Source organism: Aedes aegypti, chromosome 2 (assembly GCF_002204515.2).
Source record: "Aedes aegypti strain LVP_AGWG chromosome 2, AaegL5.0 Primary Assembly, whole genome shotgun sequence".
NCBI lineage: Eukaryota > Metazoa > Arthropoda > Insecta > Diptera > Culicidae > Aedes > Aedes aegypti.
The window spans coordinates 215,113,415-215,136,593 of record NC_035108.1 but is presented as its reverse complement, the minus strand read 5'-3'; the positions used below and the strand labels follow the sequence as shown (position 1 = coordinate 215,136,593).

At 37.4% G+C, this 23,179-nt stretch overlaps 1 protein-coding gene across 13 annotated transcripts in view; it reads left to right on the top strand.

Moving 5' to 3' along the window:
- Positions 1 to 23,179, top strand: part of LOC5570867 (G protein alpha o subunit) — a 312,336-nt gene that overhangs the window by 111,267 nt on the left and 177,890 nt on the right. For all 13 annotated transcript variants that reach the window (XM_021843959.1, XM_021843954.1, XM_021843951.1 and 10 more), the window contains exons 3-4: positions 2,406 to 2,448; positions 20,127 to 20,268. In XM_021843959.1, coding sequence (XP_021699651.1) covers positions 2,406 to 2,448; positions 20,127 to 20,268 — 185 coding nt within the window. The remainder of the gene's footprint in view (positions 1 to 2,405; positions 2,449 to 20,126; positions 20,269 to 23,179) is intronic.

Genomic DNA, 23,179 nt, shown 5'->3' with positions numbered 1-23,179 from the left:
TGTAATTGAAATAACTTGTTTTTGAGAATATGATTTCAAAACCATTCACAACTGAAAAATATTGACAAAAAACGATGCAAACAAGACAAAAAGATATCTAAGATGTTTCACAAGTATGATAAACCCACTTTAAAGAAATATTATACTGAAAATTGAAGAGCTATGAGAAAAAATATGTAAACCCAACATTTATCGTCAAGTTTACATAAATTTCATTGGTTTTTCTTTCAGATTGTCTTCAAAGTCTCATCCCAATTGCTATGAAGCCCATTCAGTTTTCCCAAAGGAGTACTGAAACAGTGATTATTTTAAACCTTCGTAAATAGTTAAATTTCGGTGCGACATTCCACGATCAATAAATTTCAGGCAGAAGTTGATGTCATAACTTCAGCGATCCAACTCATTTGTACTTCCGTGAGATGTTTCTATAATATGAAAACGCTGATAAATAATCAAATTTAGAAAAAAAAAAAAAACAGCCTTTTGATAAAAATTTACGATGTTGCTGCGCACGAAACACAGTTGTAGGTTTGAGAAGTTGTCAAAATGCGTTATATTGTTATTCAATGCACGGAATACTCAAGTAGACTTGTTTGATGTTTCAGAGATGCTGTATTTGGAAAGAATAAACACATCTTAATGAAAAAAAGAGAACACCCGGCACCGTAAAATGTCAAAAAAGTGGACTTGGAATTTCATTTACTATCGTTCTTGCTTGACCCAATCTCACCCCCATTTTCAATGTTTTAGACATCGTACCGAAAAAAATGATTTTTTGTGGGAAAATCGAACAGATTCCTGAAAATACCTGTGATGTGTAATGAAAAGACTTTCAACATTCTACTAATACAACGATAGAGGCTAGAGTACATGCGTGATACTTTGTACAGGAGAAATTTAATGTTGTAAATTTTATCTAGTTTCAACATGCAAGTTTTTTGATGTAGTAAACAAAAACTACTATTTCTAAAAATGTATATTGTTTTGAATTATGTGCAAAAATATGTTCTCTAACATTTGAATGATTAATTTTAGTAATATCAGCGTTATTAGCTGAAATATTTCACAAAACATATTTTTCCGTTTTGACCCAATCTCACCCCCTAGACCCATTGTCACCCCCATCGACGGTATCCGAAAACATTCACATAATAAGATAACCGTCACTCACGCAGGATACCATGTATCAAATGAAAGTTTGCCAACGCGCACTTTGTTATGATGTTTGCAATTATTTTTGAAGTCGATAAAGTAGCAACTGGTATTGAAAACTGGTGAGAAAATATTGCAGAACATTGTTTACATCATTAAAGGATGGTACAAATTATGTCACGCTAAATTTCAACTTTTTTGACCCCCCCTTTGTCACGTTTTTTGTATGAGTCTTCCAAAATGTTGTAAGGCTTGTCACACTTGGCTAAATCTACTCAAATATGCTTTTAGGCTACGCAGTCTATGTACGACGGCTTCATCCATTCCTTCCAGTCTTGCTCAGGGTGACACAATTCTAGAGTCGAAACGTCGGGCAAATAATGAAGCCGTTGTAAAAATAATTACTGCGTAGCTGAAAACCATATATGATTCAACCATACAGTCGTTTCTCAGCCAGCTCAATTAGACATACTTTTAGTCAATTATATTGACTGAGTAGAACTAGTTGAATTTTTGCGTTTATAAATTCAATCAAAATTATAGTTGTTAATTACTATGGGGTATAGTAATTTTTAATGATATACTGTCAGATCAATAATATGCAACAAGCTATACCCAAAATATAGCATATTTAACAGGAAAAAATATGAGGAACAATATATTTTGTTCTCCTTGTAATGTTACTGGCAACATAGCGTCAACATAAGGGAGACAATATAAACTACGCTACAAAGTACATCGACCACAATATTATAAAAATTAAATTATCAATTCGGTGGATGTCTCTTAGTAGACGGTCTCATATAGTCGCACTAGTGACTTTTTACGGCTTTTTATTGCGATAGACCCTTAACAACATTTTACCTTAAGGTAATATATTTAAAACTCTTTAGTCGCATGCAAGTGATGCTGTCCAAAATATAATCAAATTGTTGTTTTTACTGAAAATTTCCGCTCTATTGCAACTTTAGCAGTGCTGGCTGATTTTTTCACATTTTAGCGATGAGTCACATACCTACTACAATCTTGATGGAAGTACGCATGGTTTTGCAAATTGATGCAAGTTCTATGTTTTCAAAGCTGAATTATCTATTATAATTACCAGAAAAGTTCTGTTTGACGGTACAACAATTAAAAAATAAAATGCTCAAAGTTTTGAAATTTTATCAGAAAAATAATTTGATAATGTAACACCATTCTGATTCTAAACAACAATCTTGCAATATCTAACTGTCTAATTTTCTTTATTACAGGCGCTGGTGAATCTGGAAAAAGCACAATCGTAAAACAGATGAAGTAAGTATTCGTTGTAAATATGTTATGCAGCAAGTGTTTCATGGTATATTTTTTGTATCTTCTTTATAATTATATTCAACCGCTGATTATTTGAAGAAAAATGAGCTGGTTTTGAACTCTTACTCAAGGATGGAAAAAAATCGCCTCTAGCGACAAAAAACATATTATTTGAACGGTCTAAGAGGGCCGTCGTTCTCGCAGCAGCATGATTTCAACAGCTCACTACGCGCGCGTAGAACGGATATATGATGCATCCGATGCACTGTTTGTCGTGTCGTGGGACAAAGAGTTTATCGGATGTTTTTACAATTCGCGATAAATTTTTATCATGCCGCATTTGCTCTATTATTTTGCGGTCTAACAATGTCCGAACGATTTCGAAATCACAAACAGCATGTCCGGAGTTAAATCAAAAAAGTGGAAAAATCTTCAAAATAATAGAACTTTGATTCGCGAACAATTAATCGTTAGCACACATGCAACACGATGCAATATTCGGGGAGCATAGTTTGTTGTGATCACTTGACGACAAAAGGTTAATCGTTGTTGCTTTGATCGCAGGATAAAAGAACACCACAATGCATAATTTATTTTGTCATGATCACTAGATTTCCATCCTCCAGTCTTACTCCATTTACCTGATTATCACTCTGGGTTTGAATAACTACTAGTTCGTAGTATGCAAACTGCTTTTGAACTCGGTATAATATTTGGTAATCAAATAGATTTCGCGTATGGGCTAACCTCGCTTAGATTTCACTCCCTCATCCCAGTGTGGAACATGCTGGTGGAGCCGTTTCTGGGCCCAAAACCTGTAGAAAACTACGAAGACTACCCAAGTCTAGGCTAGCTCATTATAATTACCAAGAAAATAAGCTACATTGTTCATTCCACGGTAACAACTACTGTCTAAATACTATCAATGAGTCCCATACATGTCCACTAATGGGTACTACACTATACTTCTAATCAGTGATATCACAAAGACAGAGTTATCTGTAGAGGTACAGATTTTCTGATATATTTTGGTACAGATGACAGATTTTCACGAAAAGGTACAAATTGATACAGGTTTTCTGAATCGATTATTTTTATATAAATAAAAATAGAGTGGTGTTTGTATGTCACGAAATGGCTTGAGAACGGGTCAATGGATTAACGCAAGCTTTTCACAGTAGCACTCCGCAAGGGATGCTACGTGTTCTTATGAAGAAAATGTTCGGGGAAGTCTCCAGAATAATCGGGAAAATGGGAGAAGACTAAGGTGTTATTTTGTATGGGGGAATTCTTGACGTTTTTCAACATCCTACTTGATGGCAAGACGAAGTTTGCCGAGACCACTAGTTATCAATAAAAAATCCAATAGATATTGGAAATTATAAGCTTATTTCACAAAAAAAATACTAGGTAGAGTAAGGTGGGGCAAAAGTTCGACCTTAGTGGTATAATCAAAGTTTCCTGGAAAACTATAGCAGCTGGAACAAAACAAATACCATACAGTGAACCTTCAACATATTGGCTATAATTTGGCTGAATAAACTTGTGTCAAAAAAAGTTCGCTGGCTAAAACACAACATATTGAAACTTTTATGACAGGCATACTTTATACCAGTCGCAAACTTAAGTTTGTCGAAAAATACACACTAAATTTTCATAAAAAAAAACTTCCCAAGACAGGGTTAATTGTAATGTTCTCAAAAATAGCAGTTTTTCGCAAAATAAAGTGGAAATGTAAAATTTTGGTGACTTTTTTCGCACGATCAGGCAAATTTACCTAAATTTGTAGAAAATGTGTGGATTTTAGGCAATTTGCAAATTTTTCCGTGGGTTAATACATGGGTCGAACTTTTGCCCCGCTGATTCGAACTTTTGTCCCACTATGGGCTAAAAATTGTTTCCAAGCATTATACAAAAACTAATACACCTCAAAGCATCCTTATGATAGGCCTAGAAATGCCCTTACATAAAATATTGAAAAAGATTTTATCTCCATTTGATTCCATGCAACGAAAGTTTGACCGAAAATTACAATATGCACGACTAAAAACAAGAAATAACCATAATTTTTCCAAATCTCAATAAATTTTTATGATATTTGGAGTGAAAGTCTCTTACTTGAATAGAATTCGAACCACCATGATATTTATAAGTTTTGTTTTGAATTTAGCTAGAAATCTTAAAAAGAAACTGTTGCCCCACACGAACTTTTGCCCCCCTTTACTCTATTTATATAGAGTTTATGCTTTCCAACCCAACGTTAGTCAGAAGAAGAAATTATCTCAATGAGAGCTGTCTTTGGTTTTGAAGTTTTTATTTTTGGATTTAATAGAATTACAGATGGAAAGATTGTGTGAGACTCTACTATAGATAGATATAAGGCAACACTGCTCCTAGTAGTGTCACCTTAACACCGACGAAATGTAACGACAAACATAGTCCCTTTACCACCCGTTCCCTCATCAATGTGATTTGTTGTGTTTTTGAAAGGGGGTTGTTTATGGCTTTCGTTATAGCCTATTGAATTTTCCTAACATTCTTGGTCCATTATTTAATACGATTATATTGGAACATAAAAATAGTTGAAGGTTCCTATGAACGCCAGCATCATAGGTAGTATGTTTCTCGCTTATAGAATCAGTAATTCGCACGACATTCGATCTCTTGGGAACGTCTAATAATTACGCCACGCAAACCTATATACCTCTCCCTTCGTCACAATTTTATATGAGAGTTCAATTATTTTGTATGAGTAGTCATAGTCTGCTCTCCCCTAAAATCGTGTTGCAGTTTATGAATGTTCCCATTCAGGCGTATCAAACTAGGGTCATGTTACAAGTCAAGTGAGAAGGAGAGTCTTGATATTAAAACAACAATAGAATAACTTCGTGAAATTTATGGTCACCACACTGTACGCATACTATTTCCACTGTTACTTGTTCTGGTCTGTCACCACAAAAATCACGTGATACCATAAACGTTTATACAATCCACATCACGGAACAACCGTCCCTGGCGTGTACCGGCTTAGAAACCGGGTGAAACACGCGATCACGTCAATTTTCACTAATGTAGTATCGGATGGCAGGCGCATAAAATTTATTAGCATCTCTTCTGTGTACGTTTCACCTCATTTTTAGCTAGGTTCACTCCTAACAATGAACCCGTCACGGAAGTTTATTGATTTTGGTGCGGTCTTTCTTCGCCGTCCTGTTGAGTTCTTTCACTCTGATGCCAGACATAAATTATGCACAGGATTAGGGAAAGCTAAAGTTCAACTTTATGACATTTTTTTGTGTGCTGCGGTGCTGTATTATATTACCATTTCACTCGATGTCACAGCAGTTCACTCAAATTTTAGGGTAGAAGGACTCAAGTGGTTTATGTTGTTGATTGCCAAGCCAATACAGTGCGATTGGAAAAAGTAGCTTAGATTTTTCGATTTGCTAAAATGAAATAATAAAATAGGGTGACTGATCCACTGGTAGTGTGTGTCCAATAAAAGTGGTAGTGCGTTTAAAGCGTCCCGGTCAACTAGTCAGTGATTTTAGATAGAATCGATAACGATTCATTCTGAAACGTAGGCGATCACCATAAAGAAATTGTTGGTTGATCGGGGTGTTATAGGCAATTTTGATTTTTAGGTGTATTTTTATAACATGTTGTTTGTCAAAATAATAAGAATGCGTAAACATATCTTTGAATAAAGTTTGTAAATAGTAGAAAACAATTAATAACCTTAAGTTTGTTGCTACTTTGCACCAGTAGTAGTGATGCGTTCCTATTCGGATGTGTAAAACGAGCTTCCGTTATAGTTTTGGTGATTTTTTTTTCCCAATCCGTTAGCTCTATCACTGGCACAGGCGCCCTATTATAGCCAATTTCCTCGTAAAAATCCAAACGATTTTGAAAAGGATAATTTAAAAAAGGTAAAAAGAATTTAGCCCTTTAGGGATGGACGAATTTATAACTTGCTAAATGGTAGTTACTGCCGTTATACGTTTGATTGTCCCATGTTACTTTTCGTGCATTTTGACTTTTTATCATAAGTTTACTTTTGTTCAAATATTTCAAAATTGGATATTCTATGTAACTCATTACTACTGTACCAGGGAGGGAGATTCCGAATCATTTTCAAAATTGTATTTTGAATACTCTGCAGAGCTTTCTTACTGGTACTACAACAGCTAGTCCATATTAATACAACATACAACATGGCTAGCCTGAACATTTTTGAAGATCAAAGGCTTGTTCTTACGACAAAGTTTTGATTTTCTATTAATAAGGGGATAGAGGCATTTTACGTATTTATTACATTTGACTTGAATGCCCTCAATGTGATTTTTGAAAGTTAAATTATTATCTAGCATGAGCCCTAGATACTTAACTTCATCTGACCAATTAATTGAAACCCCTCTCATCATGACAACATGTCTACTTGAAGGTTTCAAATAAAGAGCTTTTGGTTTATGTGGGAATATTATAAGTTGAGTTTTGAATGCATTAGGAGAAATCATCCATTTTTGCAAGTATGAAGAAAAAATATCCAAACTTTTTTGCAATCGACTACAGATGACACGCAGACTTTGTCCTTTGGCGGAGAGGCCTGTGTCATCCGCAAACAAGGATTTTTGACATCTCTGAGGTAACTCAGGTAAGTCTGATGTGAAAATATTGTATAATATTGGTCCCCAAAATGCTGCCTTGAGGAACACCAGCTCTTGCAGGAAGTCTCTCAGATCTGGAGTTATGATAATTAACCTGAAGTGTACGATTTGACAGGTAACTATGGACAACTAATAGTGTATGTTGGAATTTTTTTTTTTAATTTTACAATCAAGCCTTCATGAAAATCACTGTCGAATGATTATTCTATGTCTAGAAGAGCAAGACCAGTACAATAGCCTTCACATTTGTGTGAACGAATTAAATTTGTTACACGTAAAAGTTGATGAGTGGTCGAATGTCCATATCGGAATCCAAACTGTTCATTGGCAAAAACTGATTTTTCGTTGATGTGGACCATCATTCTGTTCAAAATGACCTTTTTCCAAAGGTTTACTGAAGGAGGAAAGCGAACACATGGGACATTGACAGATTGAGAATTATTTTCCGCAAGTCGGTTTTAAGCAAATTAACTTGCTGCTGCCCAGTGGATTGAAAAGGCAAATAGGCAGCTATGAAAGTATATTTACCAAACTCTGTTTCAACAGAAACACCCAAAGTTTAAAAACCCATTGTTTCAAATGACAAAAAAGTTGATGTTTCAGACGCCTATGAATGGTGATACCATCATCATGCTCCATCCAGTCGATCATTACGATAAACAGAAATGTTTGGATCTCTTGAGATATAGGTTTCAAATATGTTTAAGGCCTTTTGGTGCGACATCACAAGATGGCTTCTTCTAAAATCATTGACACATTGTTATGATAGTATTGGTATTTGCAGTATCGATGAAATATAACTGCTCATCACCTGATTTTATGAAAAATTTATGCGAAGAAAAATGCTTCAGGTGGTATTTCAATATTTATTCAACACTTTCAGATATAGAATCAACAATTTAGCGATGAGATGAGATTTATATTGGCAAACAAAAAAATTCCGATCTTATGCCGCATTTCATTGCCTCACACTACTATAATTGTAAATAGAAGGTGCTTACCTTTTCCATTGTAATTCTGCAGCAAGCATTTGTGTTTGGATTCCATATTGCATTCACAACACTTCCACTAAACAAATATTTCATTCACTTTCCTTAAATGAACTCATTTCAAACGGGAATCAAATATTTATAAAGTTTTATTAACCACAACACTAAAAACTATACTGGCGGTGATTTTCACTTGCTGCAAATCAACCCCGCCACCGCACACTGAAACATGCCTGTGTTTGTAGTCTAATATTTCCAACATTTTTTTCCGTTGGAGTAATTTTCATCTCAGATAGGATGGGCATATCAAAGACACTTGTAACTTATACGCTATTTGTTTGCGATTGTCTCAAATTACAGAAACCATCTCTACGAAGCATAAAATCATACCAAGAGTTAATCAATTTGGGCCACCCAAAATCATGACAAGCTCCACAGTGCGATGCGTTGGGACGCGTCTATTGTGTGTGCACTGCGCTCAGCGATCGCGATGATGTCAGAGTTGCTGACTGTAAAATCATAGCATTTAATGTGAATTGATCACAAAAATCATTAAAATGTTATTAAATCAGTGATCTTGTGATAAAAACTATTTGCAAAATAATAAGTTTTATTTTTGCAGCAAATGTTCCGAAAACAAGCATATACCAATTGTTAGAAAAATCTGTCACCAGCCACCTGGCACACCGTCATCTCTTGCAAACATAAAATGTGCCAGTGCATAACAAAAAAATGCGATAAATCCAATAAAAAAAGAGAAATTCCATTGCCCTATTAAACATTAAATCATAATGTTTCCTTTTGATATGTACGATTGAAGAGTAGATTTTGATTTCCAAAACTCGTCAATCAACTAAATTTTCCATCTCTTTCATAAAAATATGCTTAACACAAATGTTATATTTTTTGTTTGTTTGTTTTGAAAATGTATATGGAAAGGCGACGCTACTACTATTACATTAATGATGATTCTAATGATTCTTTGAGTTACACGCCGCTTCACCTTAAGCAATAACTGCTACATGTAGGTTGATTAACGGCTTCGGCACCATTCGACTATTATCGGCAATTAATTTTTAATTTTTCTATTAAAACACACCAATGCAAACATTCAGATGATTCTTTGTTCTGTCAGCTCCTCACTGACGAGATTACCGAGACTGAACAAAAATCTTCGTCAAAGATGTGATCAATTAAAAAAAAATTCGCCTCAAAATGCGGCTGGAGCTGGCGATGAGATTCACCTTATGGACAGTGCCGGATTTGGGCTTCGGTAGGCCCAGGTGAGATCTTTTTAAAGGTACCCCATAATACAACATTTAGCACATTTCGAGATTCCACGAACTAAAGTATTGAATTTGAGTTTTGAATGAAATGCTCGGTCCTAGATATGAAGGCCCCAAATGCAAAGGGGCGTACGTGAAATCTTGACCAGTTGTTAGCAATAGATATTGCAAAAATCTCGACTTTTTTCATGCCTCCCAATTTCCCCCTAGGTTATTTTTCCGTCCAATAAGAAACATTTAATATTTAGAACAAGATTAGCTAGCGTTTTTGGCTTCTATATTATTTGTATGGAGTGAAAAATCGCCTTTTTCTGTTTATAAAAAAAATGCATATTTTTTCATTGAAATTTTAGAACACGAGCAAAAGTTGTATCAAGAATTTAACAGTTTTGACTCAGACAGGGTCATGCTACTTTGCCACTCTCTAAAAAACGCCCCTCTCTTCTTCGGACACTCCATATCAAGGAGAGTCTCTAGCATTCATCATTATCGCAACATCGAAAGTTTCTAGATGCTAAACAAACTGATTATCTGTTAGGAATACTTAAAAAATTGTTAGAAATTTCTTTTAAGTTATTCTGACCTCTGTTTTATTTTCGTCATTTTTTAGTGCCAATCAATCAAGTTTATCTCTTCTTTATAGTTTTTGATCCTTTTACTGGAACTTTTTTGACTATTGGCTCGCTATATGAATTGTCCGCCGTCAGCAAGGATGGGAGGTAAATGAATTCATCTACCACCTCGAAGGTATCCTTGTCAATCGTAACGCTGATTCCTAAGCGAGTCCTGTCGCGTTCGCGCCGCCCACCAGCATGTTCTTTGTTTTCGACGCATTCACCACCCCGACTCTTGTTTTCGCTCGCGTTTCGGGCTGTTAACCCCGACTCTCCGCATGACACCCTCTAGCGTCATGTTGAACAACAGGCACGAAAGTTCATCACCTTGTCGTTATTCCTTGGCGGGATCTAAATAAACAGAAGTGTTCGCCTGAAACCTTCACACAATTTTGCACACCTTCCATAGTCGCTCACTTATCAGTCTCGTGAGCTTTCCGGAAAAGCTGTTCTCGTTCATGATTTTCCATAGGTTTAACGTTTAACGATACTCTCGTATGCCGCCTCGAAATCGATGAACAGGTGATGCGTTGGGACCTGGTATTCACGACATTTTTGGAGGATTTGCCGTACAGTAAAGATCTGGTGCGTTGTTGATCGGCCGTCAACGAAGCCGGCTTGATAACTTCCCACGAACTCGTTTACTACAGGTGATAGACGACGGAAGATGATCTGGAATAATACTTTGTAGGCCGCATTTAGAATTGTGATCGCTCGAAAGTTCTCACAATCTAACTTGTCGCCTTTCTTGTAGATGAAGCATATTACCCTTTACTGCAGCAAAGTACCCGGCAGAACGTGGAACGTTATAGACGGAAACGGCACCAGCAGACCTGCCTCTTTTGGGAGAAAAAACGCCGCATGGAGGAGACGGAATGCGACGCGATGGAACAGCTGTACCGGTCTCGAGAAACACGTAAGTTCTATCAGAAGCTCAACGCATGACGCAACGGCTTCGTGCCGCGAGCCGAGATGTGCAGAGATAAGGATGGAAGCATTTTGACGGACGAGCATGAGGTGATCGAAAGGTGGAAGCAGCACGTCGACGAACACCTGAATGGCGCTGAGAGCACAGGCAATGAAGGATTGCAAAAGTAGGGGATAGTCGCAGTGTTGACCAGACTCATTTCTCCGAAATTCGAATTGTGAAGCCATGAACTGTTTTAACTGTGCGTTGTATTCCTGAGATGGAGGGGGAGGTGATTGGGCTTGAGTGTTGCACATGGGATCCGACAGTTTCGATCTCGGTGGGCCGCAATTCATGTTTCGGTGAAATGATTCGCACTCACTCACTCACTCATTTCATTTCACCGAAACTTGGCTCTCTGGGATCAAAATTGATCGATTTTGTGTGCAGTACTCAAGCTTAACCATCTGCTTTTCTATCTTAGGAGGATAGGGCATGGTTGTAGTAGTTCGTGGCTTCGTAGTTCGGAAAATGTTATTTTCGAGGAAATGAGTCTGAACAACACTGGATAGTCGTGCGTAGTGCGTTAATAGCCTCTACTTTGCTTAAAATTTAAATTGAAATATTTCATCGGCATACGGGTCTGGGTTCAAATGGTTGGAGTCAATATGAATAGCTTGCTTGATGCTGATCCATCTTCATGTAGTTTGAATATTGTAAAAACGTGAACATGTATGGTTTTAATCTTAATAAAGTTATACAAACATTCATGGAGCTATAATAATACCTAGACAGTTCGATGTATTTCTCTTTGATGTTCTTGCATAACATGTTATTCAAATACTTTATTATGGCTCATGCATTACACGAGATGTTGTATATTATACTAATAAACTTTAATATAACAAAATATACTCTCTGCTGCACAAAAAGAAGTATTTGGTGTTACTTGGGGAGTTGCTGGGCAAGAGGCTAAGGACCACACAAAGGGGTCTACTTTATTCCTTCAGGTACTCGAGGTACCAAAGGTTTGCCATGCCCATCCATTTACCGTGCCTCAATTGTGAGATATCATTTTCAAAATTTTTGTTTCCTTATATTTCCTAGATTTCATATAGTTATATAGTTTTCATAGCCGGATCGATTACATTGAAATTGCCTTCTCATCACAGATTAATAGTTTAAGATCGTCGTCTATTACAACTGATTCGAATTTTACTTCACTTGGTGTTGCAATTCTCATTGCTTCAACAATAGAACTTATTCAAGTTTCGAGGGAATCGTCTATATCAAATCTTGTTTGCAAAGAAATGTTAAAATCAAGATTACAATCTATGTATATTTTATATTAAGTACAATCAGCACTTAAAGACTTGTGCAATTTTATTTCATCCAAATGAGAACAAATTTCAAGGGGCATAAAAATATTAATGTTTAATGAATAAGTGATGTAGAGCGAAAACGGGTTTCAAACCTCATTTTATTATATGTACATTACAAACATTATCAACTTTTCCACTTTGCATGAGTAGTTTTATTCTCTAAGAGTAGCCACTTCCTCCATTTGAAGCTTTCTGAATGTTTCTTCAAAGGTATCTAGAGTTTCCATGTAGCTCCGATCACCTACAGAACCATAAATCCTTTTTTCTTTCATTGTATTTGAGCTTACCCACTTGTTAGGACTCTTCGACCAGGCACAGGATCCGGTTATGGCTTTCTTTTCTTTCCCCTCATAGACAATGGTGCCCGGCTGAAACAGACTTGGGTTCGGGATTGGGGTGGTGAATCGAGTGCAAAGGTGAATAGGCTGTTTGTATGGGCCACTGTTAGAGTCAGTGAATATAAAATTTCCTTTGTTTCCACGAAGCAGTTATATTTTCCACATTGCAGAGGCGCCTCTTTTTCTAGCTATGCGGCATTTAACGTCTGGAATTTCAGTTAAAAAATGTAGAAATGATTTATCGTGAATATTGAGTAATGAGGTTTTTGGTGTAACTTCAAAACTTATGAAAGTCTCGGTTTACTTCATACTTGAATTAGCTTGAGTGGTACTATTTCCGTCATCCTTCAAAATCTTTGGTTTCTCTGTTTAAATTGTGCTTGTTGCGCGCCGTCATATCAATCTGTTACTTTGTGTTTTACCATTTTTGTAGGAGAATGTTTTATGGAGCGGGTATAATTTCATTTCCCAATAGAATCCATGGAAAGACTTATGTGTTATGCATTTTCTTCCATTTAGTAGAGTTGTGAAAACATCTGTTTGTAATGTGAAAGTGAATGAAAAAGTGAGAACCCTGTCTTTTTTACCAAAGCCAAATCAGTTAAACCTCGACTTAGATATAACAGGAATAGTAATAGCTATTGCCTCAATCAAATACGCCAAAAACCTTTGTTGTCACTAGGTAGTTTAATCAGAGTTCCTCCTTCTATTATCCTTGCCATCATTTTCTTCAATTCGCGTCGGGCAAACACGCGACATACAGAAGCAGTGTCAAATCGCTACTCGATTGAATTACTCATTGAGGTTTGAGTATTAAATTCTCTTCGTTATACTCTTGTTGAAAATTCTTCACTTTCAGCTCATCGGTATGGAAAATACTTGTATATAAATTATGCTGGTTATATTGTTACCGTTTCTTCTTCCATTTCTGTCCATGCTGTTTTCCGGTTATCCTTTTTGTGATACGGTGAGTCTTTAGCTTCCACCGGTTGCATTTTTTACAGCCCGTTTAGTTCATTTCCGCTGTTGCTATTCTAGTTTAGCCCTTCGAGGGCAATTTAGTAGGTGGTTATCTGGTTGATGTACATCGTCGGGGATATTTTTGCACCATGCCAGAAGGATGTAACTATAGTGATAGATATAATATGCTACTGTTTCTTGGGGCTGACCAACAAATATGTAGACTGAACACTGACTATTTTTAGGGTTAGGAAGTGGAAGACTGCAATCATATTTGTAGTAAGGAATCGTCCATAAGCAACATGGTTATGAAGGACGAGAGGGGGATTGGGCCAAATGTTCACATAAAGCTATACTAGGGAGGATGTTGTAGTTTGGCACATAATTGTGTTTTGGGTTAATATTGAGCTGTGATCCTTCTACTATCCATTTTATCCAAATATTCTCCAAAAAATCATAACCGTTCATAAATAGTTGAAAATATATCATGACAATTTCCAAATTCTTCAACAAGTTTTGTCGAAATTTTATTTCAGAAGTTATAAACATTAACCTTCAATTCCGAAATAACCTCCTTAAACAGTTTCAATTGGTCCAAATTAATAAACTTAAAAATGGTTATGAACTTTCCAAGGAGCATACAAAACATCTGTCAAAGAGAAGGCTCCCAAAAATGGTTTAAATGATGTATCAATGTATCTGTAACTAACCTAACCAACTAATAATGTTAGCGCCATAAGCAAAGATCGTCTGCTTTCTGTTATATAACAGAGGAATTTAAATGACACTTATTTGCTACGGCTATGATAAAAAATTGATATAATACATCTTGCTGTCACAAAACTTTAAGCTAATTGACTTCCACTTGGTTTCTGATACATAAAATTTATTGGTATATCATTGATATTACAATAAAACCGCGTCAACAATTCCACGCCATACAACTCGATTCGCAGCTGCCTCCCTCCATCCTCGGCTGCGGCCTACACTCGCCAGAACTTGCAGCACCTGGTCAATCCACCTAGCTCACTGCGCCCCACGCCTTCTTGGACCGGATTCGTAGCGAACACCATCTTTACAGGATTGTTGTCCGGCATTCTTATAACATGCCCTGCCCAGCGTATCCTTCCAGCTTTAACTACCTTCACGATACTGGGTTCGCCGTAGAGTTGCGCAAGCTCGTGGTTCATCCTTCGCCGCCACATGCCGTTCTCCTTCACGCCGCCGAAGATCGTCCTAAGCACTCGGCGTTCGAAAACCCTAAGAGCTTGCAAGCCCTCCTCGAGCAGCCTCATGCCCATAGAGAACTACCGGTCTTATGAGTGTTTTGTACATCGTGCATTTGGTGCGGTGGTGAATCTTTCTTGACCACAGTTTTTTCTGGAGACCGTAGTTGGCACGACTTCCACTGATGATGCGCCTTCATATTTCCCGACTAACATTGTTGTCAGCCGTCAGCAAGGATCCGAGGTAGACAAACTCGTCCACCACCTCGAAAGTATCCCCGCCTATCGTGACACTGCTTCCAAGGTGGGCCCTGTCGCGCTCAGTTCCGCCCACCAGCATGTTCTTTGTTTTCGACGCATTCACCATTAGTCCGACTCTTGTTGCTTCGCGTTTAAGGCAGGTGAACAAATCTGTCACCGATTCCAATTTTCTCCCAATATTATCCATGTCGTCCGCTAAGCAAACAAATTGTCCGGATCTCATGAAAATCGTGTCTCGACTGCTAAGTCCGGCTCTCCGAATGAAACCTTAAAGCGCAATATTGAACAACAGGCACGAAAGTCCGTCGCCCTGTCGTAGTTCCCGCCGAGACTCGAACGAACTGGAGTGTTCGTCCGAGATCTTCACGCAGTTTTGCACACCGTGCATCGTTGCTCTAACCAATCTTGTGAGCATCTTGGGAAAGCTGTTCTCGTCCATGATCTTCCATAGCTCCACACGGTCAATACTGTCGTATGCCGCCTTGAAATCGATGAACAAATGGTGTGTAGGGACCTGGTACTCACGGGATTTCTGGAGGATTTGCCGCACGGAAAAGATCTGGTCAGTTGTCGAGCGGCCGTCGATGAAACCTGCTTGATAACTTCCCACGAACTCGTTTCCCGACTATGGGTACATGACATAATTATATCAGCATATGTTATAATGATATAAAGATTTTATCGAGGTTGTTACAAACTTGATGCAGGACGTTGTTAAAATAAAAAAATATAAGAAGAAGTTGTATGAACTGTAACACAAATATAACAAAATATATTGTATATATATCAAATACATATCAAAGTTAGTTATAATTTTTGATACAAAGTATCAAAAATATTATTTTGTCTGCTATACGGGATAACACATTCAGTTACGTGTTGTTTGATCAATTATAAGAAAATTCTAACAAAGCTCTATATTCGGAGCATAAGACAGTAAAATGAATGTTTTATATAAAACAAGCAATTTAAAATTGGGCTTATAGCGCAGCAACAAGTCAATTTTCAATCACTTGCAATTTAGGCAATAATTAAATTAAGATAAAAACAATTTGTTACCGCTTGGATGGATTAAGAAACCCAAGAGACTCTTTTTAAACTCCCTTATATGTAGGTATTTATATTTTATTTTAAAATTGATAAAAATAAACAAATAGAAATATCTATATAAATAAAAATAGAATGGTGTTTGTATGTCATGAAATGGCTTACGAACGGGTGAACGGAATTTTATGATTTTTTCTCTATTTTGTTCGTCAAGGGTTCCGACGTGTTTGTGTGTATAAAAGATCCAGGATATTCACCGGGAAAGTCGGAAAAACGAGAGTGAACGGAACTGTCATTTTGTATAGGACGATTCATAGCGGCTTTCAACAGCCTACTTGATGGCAAGACGAAGTTTTCCGGGATCACTAGTATTCAATAAATATAACATGTTTTGTTATATTTTTGTTTTAATATTTTCTTTGAATAACGGTGCCTAACAAAATTATATCATAACATGATATGCAAATCATATTCTGATAAAATTTTATTATATTTTTGTTATATGCCCTTAGTCGGGTTGCTATAGGTGATAGAAGACGGAAGAGAATCTGGGATAGCACTTTGTAGGCGGTGTTTAGGATAGTGATTGCACGATAATTTTCACACTCCAATTTGTCGCCCTTTTTGTAGATAGGGCATATAACGCCTTGCTTCCACTCCTTCGGTAGCTGTTCCGTTTACCCGATTCTGACTATCAACCGATGCAGGCAAGCGGCCAACCTGTCCGAGCCCATGATAAGTTCGGCTCCGATACCATCCTCGCCAGCGGCCTTGTTCTTCTTGAGCTGTTAAATGGCATCCTTAACTTCTCCCATCGTGGGAGCTGGTTTCCAATGCCCGCTGTGCTGACGTAGCCATCGCCTTCGCTGTCCTGACCTTCTGTGCCTGTGTTCTCTGCGCCATTTAGGTGTTCATCGTAGTGCTGCTTCCACCTTTCGATCACCTCGCGTCCGTCCGTCAAGATGCTCCTATCCTTATCCCGGCACATTTCAGCTCGCGGCACGAAGCCTTTGTGGGATGTGTTGAGCTTCTGATAGAGCTTCTTGAGAACGGTACAGCAACTCCATCTCTTGGTATTCCACCTCTTCCAGGCGGTGCTTTTTGTCCAGGAATAGGCGGGGGTGCTGTTTCCGCTTTAGTCTGTGTCGTCCCACGTTTTGTCGCGTACCATGCTGCAGCATTTAAGCCCGCACTGCATTCTTCTGCTCTAAAACCTTCTGGCACTCTTCGTCGAACCAATCGTTTCTTGAGCTCCGTTCCACATATCCGGCAGCGTCGTCAATGGCTGCTTTGACTGTCCTCCTGCAGTCCTCAAGAGGGGTCCTATCGAGCTCGCCCTCATCCGGCAACGCTGCCTCAAGATTGTACCGAGGCGGGTGTCGGTATCGTACATCGTTGATGATGAATAGTTTTGGGCGAAGTTTCACCATCACCAGGTAGTGGTCGGAGTCAATGTTAGCGCCACGATAGGTTCTGACGTCGGTTATGTTGAAGAAGTGCCGTCCATCGATCAAAACGTATTCGATTTGCGATTCTGTCTGCTGAGGTGAAATCCAGGTGTACCGATACGAGAGGCTGTGCTGGAAATAAGTGCTACGGATGAACATGTTCTTGGAGGTGGCAAAATCTATCAGTCGTTGGTCGTTCTCGTTCGTCAGCCGGTGGGCGCTGAACTTTCCAATCGTCGGTCTGAACCCCTCCTTCTGGCCAACCTGAGCGTTCAAATCTCCTATGATAATCTAGACGTCGTGGCTTGGGCAGCGGTCATACTCGCGTTCGAGCTGCGCGTAATATGCGTCCTTGTCATCATCCTTAAACCCACAGATGGGTCTAAGATTGGTGAAAATACAACAGCCGGAGTTTTTGGTCCTGGAATTAACAAAGTAATGCATATGGGGCACAGTTCCATTGTTTTTCAAGCAGAAATTCAAGCAATTATAGAATGTGCGATTATTTGAATTGAAAGAACATACAGATTTTCTAAAATCTGTATTTTTTCGGATAACGAAGCAGCTCTAAATGGCATTCACTTGTCAGTCGAAGCTAGTATGGGAATGCATTCTTTCTCTGAAACAATTGGCCAGTAAGAATAAAGTTACTTTATACTGGGTGCCCGGACATTGTGGAACTGACGGAAACGAAACGGCCGACAGTTTAGCAAGACATGGTTCTTCAATGAATTTTATTGGTCTCGAGCCATTTTGTGGCGTTTCAGAGTGCGCTATGATAGCAAAACTTAAATCTTGAGAAATACCTATGGTAGAACCCAACTGGAATACTACGGATACATCAAGACAAGCAAAAAGGTTTGTAAGGCTTAGTGGTTCTAAAGCTCATGTTATACTAAATTTTAAAAAAGGGTAATAATCGATCTGTTGACTGGTCACTGCTATATAAAATTGGGAAAATCCAATCTTCTGAATGTCGTTTTTGTCAAATCGAAAACGAAACTGCTCAACATATCCCGACTAAAGGATTGTAACAAAAATATAATAAAATTTTATCAGAATATGATATGCATATCATATCATGATATAATTTTGTTAGGCTCCGTTATCCATAGAACATAATAAAACAGAAAAATAACATAATTTGTTTTATTTCCCTTTAAGATATGTTTTTGTTCATTTTTAACAACTTTATAACAAAATAAATAGATAGTTATGCATTTCAATAATATACAATATTATCGTATATCGAACAGTATTATAATTTTGATACTTTATATCAAACATTATAACTTGGTTTGATATGTTTTTGATAGAATTAAAACACATTTTGTTATGTTTATGTTACTATTCACACACTTTTTGTTATAATTTTAGTTATATTAACAACATCCTGCATCAAGTTTGTAACAGCCTATGTTCGAAAAAAAACTTATAACATATTAATATATGCTGATATAATTTTGTTATGTACCCTTAGTCGGGATACTCTGCAGCTGTGGAGTTTTATTCAATCAAAGAAGATCAATGTTTGGAAAAGGGTTATTAGAGCCCCTGGAAACCTGGTAAAGTAATCCCAACAGGTTTATAGAATTTGTAAAACAAGTCAAGCCTAACTGGGATCGTGCGCTATATCAACCAATGTCTATCACACCTTAGTTGTGACAGGATATTTGATTAGCACCCAATCAAATATGAGTCATACCACAATATTCCTAAATAATGGACGCAGTTAAATAGGCTCTACAGAAAAGGAAAAAAAAGGCAAATTTATAAGCTCGAATGCCGAATCACAACGTTATGCTTTTGCCGAATCATTTGGTGAGCTCGTTTCATGCTTTTACTTTGAATGTACAATATATTCTTTTTCTTCTTCTTCTTGGCATGACGTCCTCACTGGGACAGAGCCTGCTTCTCAGCGTAGTGTTCTTATGAGCACTTTCACAGTTAATAACTGAGAGCTTTCTTTGCCAAAGTTGCCATTTTCGCATTCGTTTATCGTGTGGCAGGTACGATGATACTATATGCTATATGATATCAAAAATGAGTTCAGCAGTTCATATTTAAGCTTACACAACATTTTAAACACTCAAGGTTAACATGTAGGCATAGCCCAGTGGTTTGTTCAGCAACGACATTTCCAACTGTGTTGCTTACACCTTCAAAAAGTGTGAATATTTATATGCAAAACTGACCCTAATAAAAATGAAATAGTTCGAAATCATCATTAGACATCTATAAACTAGAAAACATGGAATGTCTGTGGTACCAACGAAACCTTCAGCATCCTTGGGAGGAAATGTATTTTGGTACCGACCTGACCAAATTCGCCCCAGTGATCAATTTGCCCCCGGGTTACGGTAACAGAGGATGGATGAGGTGTTTTCTATGGCCACAATGAAATATTTGACCAGAATCGTTAGTAGTCTTGGGAACATTCGCGGCTCATAACTTGTATGCTGCAACATATTTATTGTTAAATTACTGCAATATTTTTTAAGTACAAACTGATCTTGAAACTATTTATCTAACTATCATTTTCTCTTTCAATTTCAGAATCATTCACGAAAGTGGCTTCACGTCAGAGGATTTCAAACAGTATCGACCAGTAGTATATAGCAACACAATCCAATCGTTAGTGGCAATACTGCGAGCGATGCCCAATCTCAGTATCGCATTTGGGAATAATGAGCGAGAGGTAAGTGGGTTTTTTTTGCAGAGATTCAATGCTGTGCCAGTAATTCGATATCAGTGAAACAAACAACGCTTTTGCCGAAGCCGCAAACTCGAAAGGTTGCTCCTTTTGATTATGAGGGCAAATGACAGCGGCACGATTGACGTGAACTGAAATTCTTGTGTGGTTTGCCAACCACAAATGCTAATTTCAGTAGATGCATTAGGTGTTTGGTTTCGACGGTGGTATTGAGGATCCCTTTGACACGTGGTTAGGCTTATGAGAATATTCAAATGTTAAAATGTAGCTTTGTTTAATTGAAAATAAGTTCAATTTAACAAATTAAGATAATAATCGGAATGTAAATTTAAAAATTGTAAAACGGACAGGCGAATCAGCAGGAAACCCATTTAAAACGAATGTCATCAATGTACATACTCCATTTCTTTATGCTGATAAAAGCAATAAAACAGTACTTCTCAGTGCTACTTTTTATACACATTTATCCATTTTCGATCCTTGTTAGGACCCGTGCCTTCGTGTTTCCTGGACACTGCTTTAAGAGAAAACCTCTGTAAAGAGCATATAACTTTTTAAGTTTTCAACTCCTTCCTCCTCCCACTGGAGAAATTCTCGCTAAAAACTGGACGCCATCGGCACACATTGTTAGAATTCCAATTTTATGTCACTGATCACTAGTATATGCCAACACTAGAGGGTGATCATTTTGGTTTACTCAAATTGGTGGGCCCCTCGTACGCTAACGCCAGCTAAACAATTTGCGAAAAAGCCAATTTTTGATAAATTTTAGTTATTTCTTCACGTGATATGTTTAACAGCAAATTTATTGGCATCGTGTAGTGCAAAGATGTAAATTTCATTTGAAGCTAAAACAAATTAGGCAGCCATTTTAAATTTGTCCGCCATCTTGCATTTTATCAGAACAATCATTTTTTCATCATTGGCGCTCGTTTTGAATTCTGAGATCACCATCAGGAAGTTGAGAAAAAAAAATAGTAAGATATGCTAGAAATACTAGGTGTGCAATGGTGTTTATCCTAAGAAATGAACGATTTTCTAACGAGTGCAATCAATGCAAACATCATATTTTGCACAACAGAGAAACAAGTTTTCAATCATTGCCTTTTTTTTCGAGTCAAGTCAAACATAGAAAAAAGATTTAGAGTGAAAAGATCGGGCGGTCATCTTGGATTTTGACGCCATTAGCACTCAACATGTTGAACTTCGAGACTACCGCTGAAAATTGCTTACGCTCGCAATTCTTATTCTTTTTTTCTTTTTTCCTGGCGTTCCGTTCTTTCTGGAATAGAGCCTGCTTACAAGTTTAATTATTCATACCTTACCACAGGTTATCAATAGGAATTTCCTTTTATAATGCTTATTTCATACCAAAATGATTCTTCGGCATATCTTCAGGTTCAGGAAAAATCGTTGATTGAAATGCACAAACACATTTCAGCGGTTTCAACGAGAACTCCTAAGGGGTAAAATGAATAATATGGAAAATTGCACCAAGATTTCAAAGTATCCAATTCTTCAAATTTTCTGAGCAACAAATAAAAGCAGCCTCTGAGCCAGGATTTTCGACTCAAGTGACGAACCAAAGGGTGGCGCTCATCGTGGTCAATATTTCCGAATTTCCTGGATTTATTCAGGAGATCTTGAACACAAAGTACTGTTTTGATTCATGTTACGAACAGCTTTTAATTTCGGACATTCTACCTTGTATGCGAAATATTTCACATCAAATGTATCAATTTCTGCAGTTCAAAAGTTCTCACTTTCAAGGCTCATTTTTGATAAGCATTTTCCATAGATATAGGGTAACGGTCGTATTTTGGACCCCAAAGGAAGAGATTTTAGTTTTTTTGTCACAAATAATTAATTGCACAGCGTAACCAAGTCAAAGAACCTGCCAAAATGTAGAGAAAAACTTCCTCTACGAGATTAAAATGCCCATACGGTCATGTAGGATTCAAGAAACGTCAAAATAATTGAATTGTGAAGCATTGTTTTTCACTATTTTGGACACAACAATACATTTTGGACCCTCAAAGTATATATTTTGGACACTTGGCATTTTTTGTCGTTTGGCGACAAAGTCCACGACACTGGTTGTATGATATGCTTACCCATAGTCTAATCATTCGATTAACAATGGAAAACTGAAGAAATTCTACGCTTTTAGATCAAAAATTTGAAAAATGGTTTTGTTTACATTTGAAAAATTTCTGACGGCTTCAATTTCTGTGTGTAACGTGCTGTAACGGTTGGATGGATGAAACGATTAAATTAAATTAATTTCAGAAAAAATAAAAACATTTTCTATGTACAAACGGTTGATGCAAGTGCGGAATAGTCCTATCTTTCCAAATGGCATGCGAATTGAGTTAGTCTTATGATTTAAACTGGGAAATGATTTTTTCATGAGCTGTCCGGAATTCAAATCAAAGTGTCCGGAATATGAGGCAATAGTAAGGATCCGGAATAACTTCATGAAAAGTCCACACATTTCTGTTTATTTAAAAAAAATGATTGATGAGATATCGGCAACGCAGTCTTTTTTGTTAAAAACGAGTTTTATTATTTAACCCGACGTTTCGACGCTGGTATGGCGTCTTCTTCAGGGGAAAAATGATACGTTCCCCTGAAGAAGACGCCATACCAGCGTCGAAACGTCGAGTTAAATAATAAAACTCGTTTTATACGTTCCCCTGAAGAAGACGCCATACCAGCGTCGAAACGTCGGTTTAAATAATAAAACTCGTTTTTAACAATGCGTTGCCGATATTTCATCAATCATTGAAAATACAGTCGAACTCACAAAAGAAAACACATTCAAAATTATTCATATTTCGGGATCAAAATCTTCACCCACCATTTGAAAGTCAAGCGTTTTGATGGTTCGATAATG